This window comes from Panthera onca, chromosome B1 (assembly GCF_046562875.1).
Source record: "Panthera onca isolate mPanOnc1 chromosome B1, mPanOnc1 haplotype 2, whole genome shotgun sequence".
NCBI classification, from domain to species: Eukaryota; Metazoa; Chordata; class Mammalia; order Carnivora; family Felidae; genus Panthera; species Panthera onca.
In genome coordinates, this window is record NC_138342.1 from 99,715,689 (window position 1) to 99,736,415 (window position 20,727).

Sequence of the window (20,727 nt, forward strand, 5' to 3'; positions counted from 1 at the left end):
CATAAGAGACTCTTAGATACAGAGAACAAACTGAGGGTTGATCAGGGTTGGGGGGTGGGGGAGAAGGGAAAATGGGTGATGGGCATTGAGGAGGGCACTTGTTGGGATGAGCACTGGGTGTTGTAGGTAAGTGATGGATCACTGGAATCCACCGCTGAAGCCAAAACTACACTGTTAACTAACTTGACAATAAATTATAAAAATAAATAAATAAAATAAATTTCTAAATTAAAACAAAAAGAATTTATAGGTCAGAGACCAAAATTTGACCATGTTTTGTTGTGAAAGAAAATCACTCTAAAATACTAAGAATAATTAAAAGCTTCCTTTCCCAAAACAGAAATTTAAAAAAAAAAAAAAAAAAACTTCTGGCAACTCAATTTTTTGTCCAATGCTGAATGCTAAAGAATGTCTCTAGGCAGTTGCTCTCCTTCCTTTTTGTTTCTGAAATATTTGTCCTCTTTCCTTACTTGAGCACTTCCCACACCTCACAATAAAAATGTCCAGTAAGAAACTGGCTTCTGTACCAACCTTGTCAGTGACTTGGGACAAATTATTTCACCTTTCCAAATATCAGTTTCCTTATTTGAAGAATAGAGTTAGTAGTAGCCCTTACCTCATAAGGTTGTAGTGAGAATTAAATGAGATGGTGCTTATAAAACAGTTAACACAATGCTTGACAAAAGGTAGAGTCTCAATCAATGATGATTTTAAATATCATGGCAGGAAAAATTGAAGATAAAATACTGAAAGATAAGTTATTTAAATATATACAAAATAAATAATAATTTGCGCTAACTTTATTAGATTTCAGCATAGTTTTGTAACAATTTAAGAAATGACACTTAAAATTGGGGAATTTGACTTCTAGTTCTCTCTTCCTCCAGTTCTAACAAAGGTGGGCAAAAGTCAGGAGATAAAAGGGTGGCAAGAGCCCAGGACAGCCCATCACAGCTATGTTTGAACTGCTTTTTATCGTAATGTTTAAAATAATAAGCAATAGACATTTATTCTCAATATAATTCTAATATAAAATATACCCAAAGTAGGATTAAGTGAAATCAGATAAGAAAGAGTTATAAAGAAAAAGGGAAAGGCATATATTTATGCCTACTATGAATTTATATAAATCTATCAAAGGGCAGACATCATTTGTCTAATACCTGCATGATTCAAATGTATAAATATTTTAATAGCAGATTTCACCATGGTATTCAGGAAAGAACAACAAATGCCTGAGCTATCTTTCCAAAGCTACCTTTCCACTGTCTTGATAAATAAACTTTGTGTAAAGTCCAGGTAGAAAAAGGAGCAAAGGAGAGATGACAAGAAAGGTGCAGGAAAGATAGGTTACAGGGGACAGGGAATAGAGATTTAAAGCAGTAGGAGGAGTGACTTTTCATAATCTAGGAACTCTCATCTCCCTCTACCTACATTCACTGTATCCAGAAGAGGTGGAAGCCAGAAACAAACTGATTACTGGGAAACCCCACGAGACTTATGCCTTTTTTCAGTGTGGGACAGTAAAACTGCAATAAGTAACTGATTGTAATCTTCGCTAATATGGTATCCTGAGGACATACAAAATGCTAAGCAAGAGGAGAGTCTCTTGGATGTAAGTAGAGATGTTTAATTGTGGTGAAACTATATGACATCATCCTTGTGTCCAAAAACAAAAACAAAAATGAAACAAACAAACAAAACATGTATTTAAGCATCGCCAGTCCCATGTAACAAATGTTTCTTCACCAGGGCCACCATATTTATCACGTAAAGGTAGCAGTACTCAAAACCCTGCAATGATTGGGGTCATCAGAGATTCTAAACCCTGACTCCATATTCCCATTCCTTTGCATTCCTCTCTAGAAGTCTTCCCCGAGCTGTAAAATAATCACTCAGAAACCCGAAGCTGGTGACTCATTAATCAGGCCAGTCAGTTAATTATGATGCCTTGGTCTTGGCATCTGCCACATAACATGCAGGTGACACCTTCCCCCACACTCTAATGCAGTATCATTGTGAAAAAAATAAAACGAAACTCAAGGAGACCTGAAAAAGACACAAGAAGAACAAGAGTAGGAAATAAAAAAAGAAAGGAAAAAGGCATTTTAGATTATCCAATATGTGCCAGGATTATAGTACCACTTCTTCTCAAAAAGAATAAAATAGGTATTGCGATCCATCTTTTTACCTATATAAATACAGACATTAAGGGGTTATGTGACTTGCCTACAATCACACAATTCAAATGTATTGGAACCTATAAATAAACTAAAGACTTCTCTGACTCTAAAAGCTATCCTTGTTTCACTATATTATGGCAACATGGGTGTGTGATGAAGAGGGAAAAAATTAGGGAAATAAAACATTAAATTTAAAGGTGCCCTTTACATATAAAGAAAAAAAGTTCCTTTATATTAGCAAGTATTTAATCATATGAAAGTGAAACTGAAGTCTGTCCTTGTTGAAGTATTATGTTATTCTATTCATCCTACATTACTAATATTTGTTCTTCCTATATAAATTAGAACAAGGGGCTCCTGGGTGGCTCAGTCAGTCGAGTGTCCAACTTCGGCTCAGGCTCAACTTCTGTGCTGACAGCTCAGAGCCTGGAGCCTGCTTTGGATTCTGTGTCTCCCTCTGTCTCTGCCCCTCCCCCACTCACACCCTGACTCTCTCTCTCTCTCTCTCTCTCTCTCTCTCTCTCTTTCACTTTCTCTCTCTCTCAAAAATAAATTAAAAAAAAATTTTTTAATTAGAATGAGTGTGCAGCCTCATACTACACCTTTATCTTTAGTAAGTCACTTTCTTTGCCCAGTAAATCATAGGACCTGATTCTTTTCCTGCCAATGGACTCTGCCTTCCTTCTCTTGCAAAAATGAATAGAAGAACAGTAGTAACAGGCACAGGGCTTGGTTGGCTGGGTCAGAGCAGCAGTGCACCCTCCATCTTTAGCCTGTAAGGCACCATGGAAACCTGTCATATCAGAAAAATGAAATTTTTGAAAATATGAGAGAAGATTTTCTCCACACAGAGAGGACATCATTTGGAGAACCTACTATTCTATATTCTAGTAGTTTATTAGATTCAGTGTTGTGGCTGAAATTTCAGTGTGGTTGCATAACTTTGTGATGATTAATATCATCTTATGATATGCCGGGAAAGTGGTGAGGCACCTTAAAGTGCTCTCATGTCATGCTTCAGTGAAGAAACAAAGAGAGTCCCATACCCCTCAAGAAAACTGTGGAATTTCCCACACTCAGCTAAACTGCTGGTCAGGGAAAATAGAGGAAATAAAACATGACTAAAAAGGAAGAAATCAGAGGAATAACAACAGGGCTGACTCTCAAGGAAATAGGAGTTTCTTTTTGTTGTTGTTAATGTTTATTTATTTTGAGAGAGAGAGAGCATGTGTGCAAGTGGGGGAGACACAGAGAGAGAAGTAGAGAGAATTCCAAGCATGCTCCACAGGGTCAGCACAGAGCCTGAGATGTGGGACTGATCTCATGAACCCGTGAAATCCTGACCTGAGCTGAAATCAACAGTCTTATGCTTAACCGACTAAGCCACCCATGTGCCCCAGAAATACGAGTTTCTTGATGGAAAGTCTGCTTCCAGGAACTTGAGAAAAAGGTCAAGCATGAGAAACATGAGTCCACCAAGCTTGGCTTGTTTTACTATGACTTCATCACTTCTCAGCCTCTTTCCTTCACTATGAATTCATCCTTTCTCCCTTCTTCCCTTCTGCTTTCTCTAATTTACCCAATAACAATTCCTACATTTCCTTTTTTCCCCGTTTATGCCATATTTTTCATTAAATACTGAGTAGCTTCTTCTCAGAGCTAATGAGGAACCCAAATAAATTATAGAATTATTCCTTTGTGACTATGATGTCACAACCTATATCAGAAAGACCTACTGCTAGAGCTCTGCCACTCATTTCTTTACTCATATTCCCTTAATTCAATTTCCTACTCATCCCTCCATTTCCTCCAAACTACAGGTTAATACAAATACAATAAGAGAGTTCTAATGTCCTTGGGAATGGTTGTGTATTTCCATTTTGCAGTGATTTTATACCTATGTCTTATGTTGAAAAACTTTTAAAAGAGCTTTGTCACAGTCTCTTGTTGTTCCCCAAGTAACAGGTTTTCCTTTGCTACATTCATGTTCAAGCCTTATATGTATCTAAAAGAATATAAATGGTGTCTTCTAAGTACATATATGTGTGTATATAATTGGATGGATGGATGGATGGATGGATGGATGGATGGATGGATAAATAGGCAATTTATATAGATAGGCAGACAATCATTGCAACTGGGATTAACTGAATAATCTTTTTTTCTCCAAAGGAACTGAAGAAGAAGATGAAGGGGATGACCATCTTCTGGGGTCTGTGGATGAGTTTTGGTGGTTTCCTCATATGTGGAGCCATATGCAACCCCACCTCTTCCATAATGAGTCATCTTTGGTGGAGCAAATGATTCTCAACAAAAAATTTGCCTTAGTAAGTAACTCTCAATCAAAAAATTTGCCTTAGTAACTCTTTTGAATATTACATTGAGCTAGTATACACTGACATTAGAACAAGTTGGTATTTTAGCCTTTCAGTACGTGACTTTTGAATTTGTATGGGATGCTCAGTACTATGCCTAATACTTTGAGGGTTCTAATTTAGGAAAAACTTCACAAGACACTCTAAGACTTACCTACTAGACAGTTTAGTCAGAGCTCATAAGACATGGCTCTCTGTCCAGAAGGAGCTTCTTGCTATATCAGGAAGGCAAAATATGCACACAAAACAATTTTCCAACAAAATGAGATATTCCATAACCTACTACTAAACTGTACAGATATAAGAACCCACAGTTCAGAGAAATAAGTGTCATTGGGAGTGGCCAGGAAAATGTACTTGTGGAAACAGGACTCTAGGTACACGTGAAATAAGAATAAAATTTACGTGCCAGGAAGCACTGGAGTGTAATGAGGCTGAGGGAAAAGACCATGTAAGGAGACCATAATGTGGGCACTAGGTAATGAAGACTGAGTCAGAAAGGTAATGGAAATGGGAGGAAAACCATTTAAACACATTGCAAACATATATATTATAGTGATGGAACATTCACTTGACTGGTACACTGTTTTCTACTGAAGGCTTTCTGCTTCCTGACAGGGAAATTTACAGTAGAAGTTCTAATAAGTACAGTGTATGCGAAAATGTGCTGTAAGCAGCAGGGATGGTATATAGTGATTAACAACCCAATATAGCATGTTTGTTTCTGTGAATAATACTAATGGCACACAAACACACGGAGGACTCCAGATAGACATTTGTCTATTTACCCAGCATTCTCACACCGTGGGCAGGGAGTGCCTTGGGGTAGGAACTATATTCAGTTCATCACGGCATGGCAGCTCCTATATCATGAAGGTACTCAATAAGTATTTGTAGCACAAATGATCAAGGCAACAGAAATTATCATTCAAAAAGGATTTGAAATGTAATATATTTTTATCTATTATAGCATTTTTTATTTCCAAACCATAAAGCTGATATTACAAAGTTCATAAATTATTCATATTGAGAATAATTCTAAAACCATCATATCATGTTCCTAAGCAAATCCTACTAATTGTAGACTTATCCCAGTGTGTAAAATGAATTAAAATACACAATGCTGGTTAATTTAAATATGATTTTGAAAAACTTAAAATATAATTGCTCCCTTGACAAACAGAAAATGTTTTACCAGAGATTTAAAGTTCTAACCCCATAACTAGAAATGATCGATTTCAAATACAACTGCTCAACTTTGAGGCTTTTCCACATATATGCCTTTCTCATCATTATAGTCCTTAAACAGTATAGTTCCCAACATTATATGTTCTTAAACATTATAGTTCTATTTCTTAACATATTTCACCCTGAAATGACATAAGAGATTGTGGTTGCCAAGGGTTATGTCTCCCTTTGCCGGCCACCTGACCATACAACTGTTAGCTTTTTGGCCACTTAGAATTTCAGAGTACGGACACTCACTTATCATAGAGCGTATTCTATGTAAACTGCTGAAGCCAGGATGTTCAGGTAATTGATCCACATGGTACCTTACTTAAAGGTGCACAATAAAAAGTAAGAATTTATAAAATATATTTTTCTATTGAGGATATAGAAGGCCAAACACTTTATGGATAGCATTAGAAGCCCATACTTGTCTTTGAACTTCAGTGACTGCCCAAAATAGATATGCAGCTGCAAGTGCACGATGGGCATGCACTGATATTTTGTCAAGAAAATGAGAATAGTGTCCTCCATATTGATATTGTGAAAATGTTCTGATAGAATTTGCAAACTCTTGTGAGATGAAGAGCCTCCTTTATCCCCCTAGAATATAAACAGAAATAGCAAACAGCATGTAAGAGTGTGTAAACATTGTCACACTTTTTAATGGAGAGCACTAAAAATCCTATCGCGATGCAGCAAACATTAATTCTATCATCTTCAAAAGTCTAAGACTTGCTGATATAAGCAACATTAACCAGCATGAGAGGATGTGAAGAAGAAAATTACTTTTATTCTTTAATCTGTGGAGAAAGAAAGGAAATGGTGAAAGAAGAAATACATACAGTAAAAGAAAGTATTAATATAAGATTAAAAAGGAGAAGTAAGCAGGAAGGTTTTTGTTCTTTGTTGTTTTTGGTAGCTTTCAAAAAACTAGTTTATCAAGGCAAATGTGATGAACATGACATTAACTGCTATCTATATTCCTCTGCAGCTACATAGTATCTAAACAATAGTATCCTATTATTACTTGAATGGATGGATCACTGAATGTTATGTTTGTATTAAAACAAGTGTAAATATTGAAAGTACATATAATGAGAACAGACATGCACAGGAATTATATATATTTTTTTAGAATTCTCAACTAAAAAGCATCATGAGTTGAATAATTCAGAACTGAAATTTGGTCATTCTTAACCTCCTCACTCAAGTGCCAAGCAAAGGACATTTTCTTCAAAATTTTTTTCCTAAGTACAGGTTAACAACCCAAATTACAATCCTCAAAGCAGCAGAGAACAGTCATGAAGGATCTTCAGAAATAAGGCCAAATATGTTCTTTAATATTTAATCAATTATAGGACCCATGGATTTTTTTTTGGGGGGGGGGGTGGGGAGTCAGCAAAGGACAGATAAGAAAAAAGACAAATCCAGGACCAGTCCCACCCAGCCATAATCCCAAGAAAGATAGATATATATATATATGTAAAGCAATTGAGAACAGTGATTGGCACCTCACAAACAGTGATGGCAGCTGTTGTTTTGATTATCATTCCATTCACTATCAGAAAACTGCCATCTTCAATTTTTGCCTAGGCTCCTGGGAGGCATTTAGAGTGACAGGTGAGAGGAACCAAAATCCTCAAGTTTAAAAGCTTATTCTGAATTGCTATGACATTTGGCTAATGTGAATTCTACACATTTTCTAAACATGTATTAACTCTTCTACTTCCCATCAAGGCATTAGGGTTACAAAGAAGAGGCTTTGCTGCTAAATTTAAAGAGGTAATGAGAAAAGGGTTTTCGTTTTTTATACATTCCATATTATTTTCTTTAATTCTTATAGCAATCCTGAATTGTAATTATATTCATTCTCACTTTATAGAAAAGGAAACTGAAAATCAGAGAAATACAGTGATTCACTCAGGATTATAAAGCTTCGTGGGGGTAGAATTAAGACAAGAAATCCAGGTCTTCTAAAATGGCATATATTGTAACCACCCAGGCTTTCTCACTAGCCTCTCAACCCAGTTCGAAGGAGTAAGTCTAGATTTCCCTTCTGTCTGGTAATCCAAAAGAATATTTGATAATTCTGATAACATAAAGGAAATTGAAAACTAGAGGTGGAACTCATAGGGCAACTTTTTCCTGAGGTTCCCAGAGGTCCCCTAAACTAAGATAGGCAGAGTTTCTAAAATGTTGGGAAAGGAGACAACTAAATCTGAGGACCTTTCCACGTGAATGAGTTTCTTTTGTCATCTATAGATAGAAAGACTGCTTTAATTCAATGGAAATTATTCTAGAGGAAGTTTTGCCTCAACTACCAACTCACTAGATGAAACAAGGAAAAGCTTAACCTGTGCTAACAGTGCATTTCTAAACTGGATGGCATCCTGCTTTTCTCCACCAGCTTAGAGGCTCTGAATTTAAAAATCAGCATTTGTGTTTCTCCCAGTGAAGGAACTGAAAGAACATACAGAGAAGCAATGTGCTGGCCTGGGAGCAAATGGGTATTCAGACAAGACTGGAGCTCATGGATAAAATTCAATATTCAAATGAACGATTGAGTTAGAAAACATTTAAAGTATGTTTCCAACTAAGAGAATCTGAGACTATGATGTAAAGCCCTTTTGTCTGAGCGTTCTCTATCACCATCTATAACCAAATACCTGTTATTTTCATTGGGTTTTAGCAAATACATCTGATCTATTATCCTTTTGCACAATTGGACACTTCTGTCTCACAAGGGAATTTGATGTCCATTTTAATTTAGCTTTGAAAGCTCTAATAGCTTATTATGGAAGGTCAAGTAAATCCTTTAGGCAAACTTGCATTTGATGATTACAGCCACCAGGAAATACAGCTTTAGAGGCTGATTAGAAAATATTTTTAGTTGTCAAATATGGGCTGCTTCAGGTATTAAAATGAAATGTAAACAAGGGTGGTTTTTTTTTGCACGATACCCATATCTGAAGCAAGGATTAATTATAACATTTGTTAATGACCTACAACACAGTTTGAAATATCTATTGTACAGAAGTGCCTGGGTGGCTTAGTTGGTTAAGTGTCTGACTTCGAATCAGGTCAAGATCTAACCTTTCAAGAGTTCAGGCCCCATGTCAGGCTCAGATCCTCTGTCCTCCTCTCTCTCTCTGCCCCTCTCCTGCCTGTGCTCTCTCTTTCTCTCAAAATAAATAAAATAAACAGTTTTTTAAAATCTGCTATAAAGTATCTATTGTACAGCTTTTAAAATTGGACAAAATTCCATTTAATAAGTAAAATAACATTGCATTTAAGCCTCAAAACAATCATCAATATGTATATACTCTCAATTAAAGAATTAGAGCTAACATTTTTGATAAATTATGGTGGCTTAATTTTTAATGAAAAAATAATTAGTGGAAATTTTCATCAAAGAACTCATTGCCAATATCAGATGACACTTAACACTGTAATAGACAATTGTTATTAAAATTAGTAGTAGTAGAACAATGTTTCTAATCCTGAAAACATAAAATCTTGCCAAGTATTGTACTTTTTGACTGCATTATCATTACTCTTCAAATAGTGTCCTTTGCCTTTGCCCCCTTCTTTTCCAAGTTCAGCAGAACTGCTAATTCACATTAGCTGAAATGTCTATTGTCACAACTTTTTAGATTAGTGAGCACATTAACTTTTGTAATATGGAAATAAAGATTATAGTATCAAAATGTAATTTAAAATATATTTAAAGACTTGCTGGCTTAAGGAATATATGATAATCTTTTAATTAGTTTGCTTGCCAGCTAGAGAATGAATGAATTCTATCATTTTTACTTCAATGAAGCACTTCGTAAAAAGACACATTCGATTTTTACTTTATTGATATTGAAAACAAAGCACAGTTCTTGTGGTCCTAATAGAAATAGAGTTCAAATCAGGATGTGAAAGTCCACTTGGAGCTGGTAACCACTTCTTCAGTTACCCAAGTAGCACAGTTTTAAAAAGACACTAGCCATTATTCAGAGCATGATGACCAATATGGTGAAGTCTGTAATTTACTTCATAAAAAATACTGGCTGAAGGAACTTGGTAAGGCCAAGAGACGGAAGAGGAGACCAAAGGATGTATTATCAGGACAAATATTCAACTTAAAAGTTCGAGGATGGCCATCTCAGTGATTCCAATATCGAAATGTGTCAGTGCTACCACCCTTACCCCCGCTACCACCTCACATCCTCCCCCAGGATCCCCCAAATCTCCCAACTGCTCAACAACTAAAGGGGCCTGGCTCAGAGTCTCCAGCATCTATCTCCAGCTCGACCGCTGACAACAGTTTTCTGAATGATTAGTGGTACAGCATGCCGGCTGGTAAATATTTTGAATATTACTCCTGAGTATAATCAATCAATTATATGATTTAGAAGGAACTTAAATAAGTACATTCAGAAAGGAAGCCATAGGAGAGGGAATACAATCCTATATATTCAGGTAGCGTTTTTCTTCTAATCTAGGTTCTTTACCTAGAATGGTGATTGACACCTCATAGGTGCTCAATGTTTGGTAGATGAAAACATAATAAATTAATATTTCTTCCAGATCTTAAGATTTTATCATTACTGTTTAAAAATGTAGGTTTTATTGTTATTTGGGTATGGTGAGCTCATCAGATCAGGAGACAACCGCAATTGAAAAGCTGGTTTGTTACTCAAAGTTTCCAAAGAGGAGAGAGCACACCACACCATCCACGCCCCATGGTGTAGCACTAGAGTCAGTAGAGAGAGTACGGGGAATCCTGTAGTTCCTACAGGAAAGGCCAGACAAGCCATGGTAAACAGGTTTCTAATTGTGTTATACCTGGTCCTGAGATGATTAGGGAAGGGAGGTAGCTCCTCAGCTTAAGAAGGAAGTGATTGTGGGGCGCCTGGGTGGCTCAGTTGGTTAAGCATCTGACTTCAGCTCAGGTCGAAATCTCACGGTTCATTAGCTAGAGCTAATTAGGTGAGTTAGAGCCCTGCTTTGGGTGAGCCCCTCTTCTCTCTCTCTCTCTCTCTCTCTCTCTGCCCCTCCTGGGATTCTCTCTCTCTTTCTCCCTCTCTCTGCCCCTCGCTCACTTGCACCCTTTCCTCTCAAAGAAAACAAAAAACAAAACAAAAGCCAAAAAAATGGAAGTGGTTGAGAGTAGGGACCCTGAACAGGTTGGTTTACATTTGAAGAGCATGCTCTTGGATAGGTGTTTAACTGTCTCTAGGAACTGGATAGCCCTGGGAGAGGCTGTCTTTCCCGGGTCAGCAAGGTCTCAGATGTCAGAGCATCAGAAATACAGAAAATAAAAAGGCATGATTAATACAGTTACATATACCTCTAAGTTATGTATCTTGAAGCATTCCATAGGTTTTCAAATCCCCTCATCATTCCAGTTGCCATAATTGTACAACATCTAACTTGCCATTCTCCTTCCATATATATGTTGCCCCGTGTGACCATTATCAGAACAGAAAACAGTACAATGTTTTTCCTTTATGTACTTTACTTCTATTTATGTAGCCAAGAGCACATTTTTTGTAAACCATCATATCCCACCTGTGTCTGCCAGACCTTCTGCCCATGAGCTATTTATTAAGCCTTCAGGTAATTGTTTTTGTCCAATAGCTTTTGTAAACTGAATGCTAGCTTTGCGATTAAAACTCCCCCTTTAACATTTCATATTTGTCATGTGTTCAGTGTTTCAGTATATCACCATACTTGTAAAGATTGATTCTGTTATTTAACATCATTACTTCTGTCCTAGTTTTGTGTCATCCATATATTTTACAAGTATACTTTATCAGTATGACTTTTGCATCTTCATCAAGTTGTTGATCAAGTTGAACAGGCTCAGAAGAGCACGTCTTAAAGGAATTAAAAGTCTACAAGTTTTATTATTTCTAATTCCCTTAAGACATGCTCTTCTGAGCCTGGAAAATATTGAAGTACTTTAGTTCATTATAGTTAACAATTTAGTTCCTCATGTCTTTTATTCTAATATTATGTTTATACCATCATACGTATTTTGAAGAGTGGTTCTCTTTGATAGGGAAAGTAGAATCAGAAGAGATATTGGGCATTTCTGCTTTTCTTCCCCAATCATCAAAATTTTTCAGCCTCCTCCTTTCCAACTGTGAACATGGAATTAAATTCTTTGTGTATCTTTTGCTGATTAGAGTTGTTTTTAATTAGCAATTTATGAAAAATAAACTTATTTTGAGCTTTAGCCTCCTTCATTTTTTTTTACCATTTTTATTTATTTTGTTTTGTTAGTTGTTTTTGTCTTTGGTTATTTGCACTTGCTTTCATCTCATGTACCTGTTTTAAGCCTTGGTGAATGTGAGGGCCCTATAAGTAGTTTCTTTAAATAATAGCTAGTATTACTGACCCTTCATTATGTGTCTAGAACTCTTAATTAATAATCTTATTTTTTCTTTTATTAATCATATTTAATTCCTGTCTCAACCCTTGTGACCTCAGCTCTATTTTATAGAACACAAAAAGATGATATTTGAAGGGGTTTATTTAGTAATTACTCCCATCCACAAAGCAAAGCCACAGTTCTGGCACTCGAATTCAGAGATTTCTGACTCTTAATCACGATGGTAAACAGATGTTTTCTTCCTTGTTTTGAATAATTATAATTCTCTAGGACGCATTACATTTTTTGAATCCCCGATCCTTCTTCAGCTATACTCCTTTAATGTATTCCTAGTGTATATTCCTTTAGTGTATCGTTTCACCCGATCCTTCTTCAGCTATACTCCTTTAATGTATTCCTAGTGTATATTCCTTTAGTGTATCGTTTCACCTTTTTCTATCAGAATGTTTTAAAATCTGCTATCCTAAACTGAAATTTCACATCTAATTATTTTCAGAATTACATATTTTAAGCATTTTGAACCCCAAGATGACATTGTCATCTCCTTCCCAGAGTTCAGTCACTTCCACATAGACTGTAGAATCTGAGAATATTAGGGGTGCCTGGGTGGCTCAGTCAGTTGAGCGTCTGACTCTTCATTTCGGCTCAGGTCGTGATCCCAGGGTCATGGGATCAAGCCCTGCATCAGGTTCTGCACTGAGCATAGACCCTGATTAATATTCTCTCTCTCTCCTCCTCTGCCCCTCTCCCCAGCTTGTTCTCTCTCTTTCTCTCTCTCAAACAAACAAAAATCAGAGTATATTAGAGTGGGAATGTTGAGGATGGAGAGAAGCAGAAAGACTGGAGGTAAGTAGACAAATTGGATTACTATGGAAATAATTAAAGAAGAGGACATAAAGAACAGCTTTAAAACTAACAGCAGAAGTGAAATTATAAAGGAGAGAAATGTATAAACTATTTCTGAAATAGAATCAATAGGTCTTCTTATTGGATGGATGATGAGGAAGCCAGAGGAGATAACAAGTCAAAAATAACATCAAGGTTTGAGCCTCCCAATTTTCTATCTGTGTATACTTATTTAAAGTATGTAGGTATGAACTGCTGCTTTTCCTTAGAAGCTCTGTATACCCCCTCCTACCCATTCTACAGATGCACACCTTTTTTTTTTCTTATTTAGATACATCATTACACTTTTGAAAGTGGTTTTGATTACATCAGGAACTTAGAATCCTTTTCGTTGTAAATTCCTTTCCAGATTAATTTTTTCCATTCTATAGGAAGATTTCATGCTCCCTGATAAGCTGGAGAGTATAGAAAACTATTCTTCAATTCCTTTCCTTTATTTCTCTAGAGACAAAAAAAATTCTACACTGCATCTCCAGCACATGTACGGTAATTTAAACTGGTTTTGTAAAAAGAAAGATAAATTTAGTACATGTCCTACATGAAAATAGTCCCGCACTGCCCAAATTTATTTGGGCACAAAATGAACTAAAAGCCTTTATGAAATCTCCAAGAAACTCTTTGTGGTGAGCTGGAGTCAGATGCAGGGATGGAGCTGGGGAAAGGTTTATTTCCAGATCCATGCATGCTGCTACTAAATTTTGACTGCTCCTTCCTTTTTGAGTGCCTTGCATTTAGTTAAAATGGAAGAAGCATTTGTTTTCTGAGAGGTTATCACAAACATGGCAGAGATGGAAGTGATGGCAAAAGAAGACATGACAGTAAGGTCCACACACATGCTAACCCTTCATCCGCTTTGGCCTTTTCACGTCTCCCCCTCCATGTCCACAATCATTCAGCTATTTCCATGAGTTCTTTCTTTGCACCATATCCTGCTCCATTTCAGTGCTTTCGACCCCCACTCCACTTCCACATCTTTCACCCTACACCTAGATCCGTGCAGCAGCATCCAAACTCACCTCCTTAATGCCCCGTTCTGTTCAATTCATGCTCAAATCAGGGAACGTTGTGAAACTTGAAATTCTATTATGCTATTTCCCTACATGAAACAGAACTTTGCATTTCAATTAGAAAGCTTCTGGACTCTCTAGACAAAATGCAGGAAGAGAAATTTGAGTTCCATGTATTTACCAGACATTATGCTTAGTGCTTTTCACATGTCCTCAATATCCTCACAACCACTTGTGAGGCTGATCATCCCCATATTGAAAATGAAGAAAGTGAGGCTCAGAGTGCTTATATAATTTTCCTTAAATCATATAGCCAGTGAAAGCTGAGAAGGGGTTTGACCCCAGGTCTTCCAAGCTCCAAAGCCCATGTAACCAGCATGGCTGGTATAACTGAAAATTGCCATGTAGTTGATACTGTTATTGACTGCTGTTACCAAAATATTACAATCAGAATGTTATTACTTCCCTAAAGAGCTATTTTAAACAAATTCAGAATGTTAAAATCTGATTTTTTACAATGTTTTTCATTTAAATAGATGTTTATATAATTTATGTAATTTCTTGTGTTTGGGCAACCAGCACCACGAGTGTGAACTGTCCTGGTGGCTATTATAAATATCAGAGGGTATGCAGTAGTTATAACAAAGAGCAATATCAACTTTTTTATTCTTTCTGGAATAATAAACTTCAATTAAAACTGGTACTAGGCATAATTAAAGATTCCTACTCTAATCAACCCTGTGTATGTTCAGAAAGATTAAATGTGTTTGCAAGTACCTTGGGAATTTGAGCCTGTCCCTGAATTGTTTATAGCTTTATCACCTCTCAAGGACCCAAAGGTCCACATAAAACTCATCACTTCAAACTCTGAGAAAGCTGGATTAAACTAAACCCTCTGATTCCTCTATTGTGTCTGTAGATCATTTTATTTTTGGTTATTTTGCTACAGCATTAAAAAAAAACTTCATAAATTCATTTTTTTATATTTCTACAAACCCCTCCGTCTGTTTACTTAAAGAAATTGCAGCAGTTCAAAAAACTCCGCCTGGCCTGTGTAAGGTACAAGTGTTTACATCATTCCTTTGAGTATTCTCACAAAAGTACACCCCTTAGTGGCATGTTGACTTATGAAACACTCAACAGTGATATGAGGACACTTCACAAATTCTGAAGGGAACTCAAAGAGAGGAAAGCAGCATGCTCTGTTAAATAGAAACTTACCTGAAATAGATTACACCATTATTAGGGAAGACTAGAAAAAATTCTGTCCCCCCAAATCATTCCTTCTTAGAGGCTACCAGTGAAAATGAAGTTTAAATTTCAGTATTGGTGCTGAATTATTACCTTAAGTTTTGTCACTGGAATTTCTTAATGCATTTGGCATACTAAATTTCATTTCAGTTTTTCAACTAAGTTGTTAACTTGGACTAATGCCTGAAGGGGAGTATGTGATGTCAAGGAGGGTTTTTGCTCATAATGTTATTATAACCTTATCAAATTTATGGTTTGCCAAGAGTATTTTTACCTCCCATTTTATCCATAGTATCAATTACTTTTCCAGAAAAAAATATATAGTTTTTTGTAAAACATTTTTTAGATAAGATTGATAGTGATAGTGTATCTTCTTTAGGAATGTCTCTTCTTAAATAAGAATTCTGAAGAGGTTTTTTAAAGAGTAGAAGTGATGTGGAAGGATTCTTAGTTTACCTCTCTTTCCTTGTCTTTTTGTTGCTTAAAACAGAAAGAGAATATGTGGCTCGGTCAGTTGAGCATCTCACTCTTGATTTTGGCTCAGGTCATACATCAGACTCTGCTGAGTGTGAAGCCTGCTTAAGATTCTGTCTCTCTCCCTCTCTCCCTCTGCCCCTCCCCCTGCCTCTCTCTCTCTCTCTCTCTCTCTCTCTCTCTCTCTCTCTCTCTCCCCCTCTCTCCATCCCAAGGGAAATAAAAGAGAATATTAACAAAATGAAAGGAAATTAAATAGTAATTGACCAATAATATTGTTTATGTTATATCTGTCATTGTATACAACTCTTCGTAATTAATTTTATTACCCCTACTCAGCAAGCAAGGGAAGTGAGGCTTGGTGAGACCTGCCCAAGTTCCTAAAACTAATGAAGGGCAGCACTAAAGTTGAGCCAAGGACTCCTATATCTGTACTTCCTCCAGGATACCATACTTTCCCTATCCCTGAGATTGTCTGGTAGACACCAACCATTTCACTGTCATGGATTTCAGTATCTTTAAATATGAGAAGAATAAGATTATTTTCTCACGATGTAGTTAATGAAACACTATATATTCCTTTCCAGAGCTGAGTAACTTCACAATAATAAGGTCATACTTCCAATTTATTGAGTTACTATAATGTCACTCCATTTCACAAGGTTTCATTATTAACACCTTTAACACTTTAATCCAAAGACTTGTGTTTCTGTAGGCATGCGTCTTTCAGATCCAAACTATGAGACAAAGAATATCACCGTCCTGGGGTTTCTGGACCCAGGGAAGCTCATGTAGGCTTTGGTGTCCAGAGTTTTTATTGGGGTTTCATTTCATAGGCATGATTGATTAAATCACTGGCCATGTGATTGAACTCAATCTCCAGTTCTTCTCCCCTATCTGGAGGTCAGGCCAATATTATCCGGATCAAAGCCCCTCCCCTCTAATTACACGGGTGGCCTTTCTGGTGTGGCCAAACTCCATTCTGAATCATCTTGTCAGCCTAAGCTCAGATAGGGTCTCAGGGGCCCACCATCAATAACAAAGACATTCCTATCACTCAGGAAAATTTTAAGGATTTCAGGCTTATCTCCCAGGAACCAGGGATGATGAAGACCAGCCAAATTCTTTATTATACAACAGCTGACAACAGAGGATAAATTTAAACTCTTAAACCAAATGTATTAAAAACAACATGATGACCACAGCAGAGTTTTCACATACTAACCAGCAAGCAGAAATTTATATGATGAATTTAATAATACCATATAAAAAAAACTTAGAAATAAATTTATTGGCCAAATCTATAAAAATTAACCAAATTTATGTAAATATGCCAATCACTTTTTAGGAGGTTATTCCTAAATTTATAGGTGGAAAATTACACATGTTAGTTTAAGATTAGATCATGGATTAAAAACAGTACATTTATACTTAGCATCTGAATATAAGATCACTTCTAAAACCAAATAGATTATGTCAAAGAAACAGAATTTTAAATCTGAGCTTTAGTGACTACTTGCACAACTGAAAAAAATTAAAATATCACATTCCTATACTAAGGTAATTATTTCTTTCAGAATCTTTTATTTCAAACCATACCAGAGATACTATCATTTATCACAGGAACATATTTTAATATTGACAATGTTATCATTCAATTTCAAACCTTAATTCCCTAACCTAAAGATAAATCCTGACTTGCTTGGTTTCCTTCTAGGTGAAGAAGGAATTCACTTCTTTGAAATGGTAATTTACATCAATTGTAACTGCTACAGAACTCCTTCTCCAGATTGGAGAGAGGCCCCCTGGGCTCCCATAAGCTAAACTTTGTGTGTGGCCTGTTAGTTTCACTTTAGGAAAACAAATTGTCTTTAGAACCTTTAAAATGCTCCTTAATTCAAGGGAATCATTTTCTTCATATATATATTTTTTTTTCTTCATAGATTTAAGATATATATATATACACACACATATATATATGTATATATACATATATATATATATTTATACGTATATAGGTATATATATGTATATATACATATATGTATGTGTGTATATATATATACATATATATACATACGTATATATACACACACATACACTATATAGTGTGTGTGTGTGTACACATACACGTGTGCATGCACTCATATGTCTTTTATGTTAAAAGGTTCTAATTTCATTTTCCAAACATGCACCTATCACATGGAAAAATATATTCTTTTCTATGTGAAAAGCAATAGCTTTTAAAGAAGGCACTTTAAAAATCAAGGCAAAACAGTATTTTTTCTGGAAACAACTGCAAAATATACTACCAAATGTAAACATATAGAAACTGTATCATAAATCCATGTAAATTGTAAATGTAAATTCTCAGTACTATGAGATAGTTAACCAAAGAATGAACTTCTATGTAACTGAGGAAATGGGACATTCTAACCAAAATGAACTGTAGAAAAGCACTTAGAAGTTTTTCCAAATTATGTTGTAATGAACTTTTAGATTTTTTCCACTATAGAATACAGAATGTCTGTTTGGTTGCCTATCATTGTGGGTTTTCTAATTACATTAGTTTTCAAACTTGCTAATCTGAGACATGTGGAAACAGGCAACAAGTCTAGTCCTAAATGGAAATTTAAAAGGTTCTAGATTGAAAGGGAAAAATATTAAAAGTAAGTAAAGTACCATTCCATTATGCTATGTGAAATAAGTCAGACTGAGAGAAAGAAATACCATGTAAGTAAAATCTTAAAAAAAAAAAAAAAGAATAAACAAACAAAAAACCAAATCAGAACTATAAATACAGAGAACAAACTAATGGTTGCCAGAAAGGAGGGAGGTAGGGGGTTGGGCAAAATGGGTGAAGGGGAGAAGGAGATACAGGCCTCTAATTATGGAATGAGTAAGTCTCGGGCATAAAAGGTATAGCATAAGGAATACAGTCAATGATATTGTAATAGTGATATAATGGGACAGATGGTGGCTGTTCTTGTGGTGAACACAGCATAATGTATAAACTTGTCAAATCAGTAAGCTGAACACCTGAAACTAATGTAACATTGTGTGTCAGCTATACTCAAATTTTTAAAAGGTAAAGTACCATTCCTGTACTAACAAGAATTTAAGTAAACATTATCAAAGATTATAATAAACAATGATTCTTCAGTAGTGAAGTTAATTGAGCAGCTCAAATACCTGAATACCAAATTATTTTCTCTTCTTTTAGTTTTTTGGGGAATTTTTCTAAGGAACATAGGATCATTCTTGCTTGATAAAAATGTATTATCTTCACATTCTCTATTTGGAAGTATTTAAATGTATAATTTATGAAAATCTTAAAATTTTTATTCTATACAGTATAATTTAAATATATAAGTTCATAATAACAAATAAATGTGTCTATTTTGCACTTGAATAAAAATTTTTAGCTACAGTCTCAAAAAATGTTTTCATGTATTACTCATGTAAGTGTTAAATTTCCCTGCGAGGTACCATATGTCCATTCTCCAGGCAAGCTGAGAGTTTAACTGAGATCATTGAGAAAATGAAAGTTAAAATGAAGGGAGGTGGTCAGAATCAGTTCACAAACTTGCTCAGTAATATTTATTGAGTGCTTGCTATTGGCAAGATACTGGCCATGTAGCAGTAGACAAAACAGAACCCAGAACTTATGGAGCTTATTGTTTTGTGAAGAAGAGAGACATTAAGAAATAATTATACAGAACAATATTCACTTGCAAACTGTTCAGTGTACTATGAAAAAGAAACGAAGGCTACAAAGAGAAGTCTTAATGCAGACTTAATTTAGATAAGGACTTGTCAGTGAAGGCTTCTTTACAGATATGACAGGATGAATCACCAAAAAGAGGTGGCACATTTATCCCAGTGAAGAGCTGGAGTAGGGACATTCCAGGCTAAGAAAACCGTATATAGGAGGATGCTAAGGTAGGAAAATGCTTGACGGATTTCATGAAAAGATTAATGTGATGGAAATACAGTGAAGGGAGGAGGGTGGTGCAAAATGAGACTAAGGAGAGAAGTGTCATATCGTGCAAGGCTTGAAACTATCCTAAGAGTTTTGTATTTTACCATAAGTCAAGGGTAGATTTTGAATAGGAAGGTATAGGATCATATTTGCGACTTTTAAGTCTTACTTTGGCTGCTATGTAGAAAATTGATTAGGTTCAGCGAGAAAGGAAAAGAGTAGAAGAGTTAGGAGCCTGTGCTAGAAGCCCATGGAATAAAATGGTAGATTATTCTATGTAATGGTGATGACAGAATTAGAGAAAAGTGGATAGATTTAAGATGCAAACTGGAGGTAGTACTGATAGGATATGATAATGGACTGGATTTAAGACAGAATGAGGAAATAGGTGTCAAGAACAACATCTAATTTTTTCTAGATAGCCACTAGTTGGATGATGACCGATAGTGTCATTCAATGACATGGAGGAACCCTGGGGAGAGAGCATATCTGGAAGAGATGGGAGGTGGAGATTCATAGTTCAGCTGTGAGACTAATTAATCCCACTTGTGTTCTAAGTTTTTAACTTACATTTTATAGTAACAGAGCCATATTCCCCAGTCTTTTTGGTCCATGTCCTCCACTAGGAAAATCTTGGTGTGGATTGCCGAGTTCCTGGAACTAAGATGCTACTTTTAATCAAGGATTAATGAAGAAGGAGAATTAACTTTTTAAGCTAAAATGTCTATTATTTTAGACTTTTGGCCCCATATAATAAAATAATATGTGCTTAATTTCACATTAAAAGGTTTAGAAGAGAATATTCACTCGAGAATTAAGCATTATGGCTAAACCTTCTAAAACCTGATAGTCTGCCTTCCAAAATACACCACCTACATCTTAGCCCAAACTTTTCTGTGCAATACCATTTCAAGTGTTCTTTCTGGTATTGAAT

At 35.8% G+C, this 20,727-nt stretch overlaps 1 protein-coding gene across 1 annotated transcript in view; it reads left to right on the forward strand.

Annotated features, from left to right (window-relative positions):
* The window catches only part of LOC132692157 (bifunctional heparan sulfate N-deacetylase/N-sulfotransferase 3), a 182,651-nt gene that overhangs the window by 65,948 nt on the left and 95,976 nt on the right, over positions 1-20,727 (forward strand). Inside the window, exon 4 of the mRNA XM_060654300.3 lies at positions 4,356-4,510. Within this exon, the coding sequence (XP_060510283.3) occupies positions 4,356-4,510 (155 nt within the window). The remainder of the gene's footprint in view (positions 1-4,355; positions 4,511-20,727) is intronic.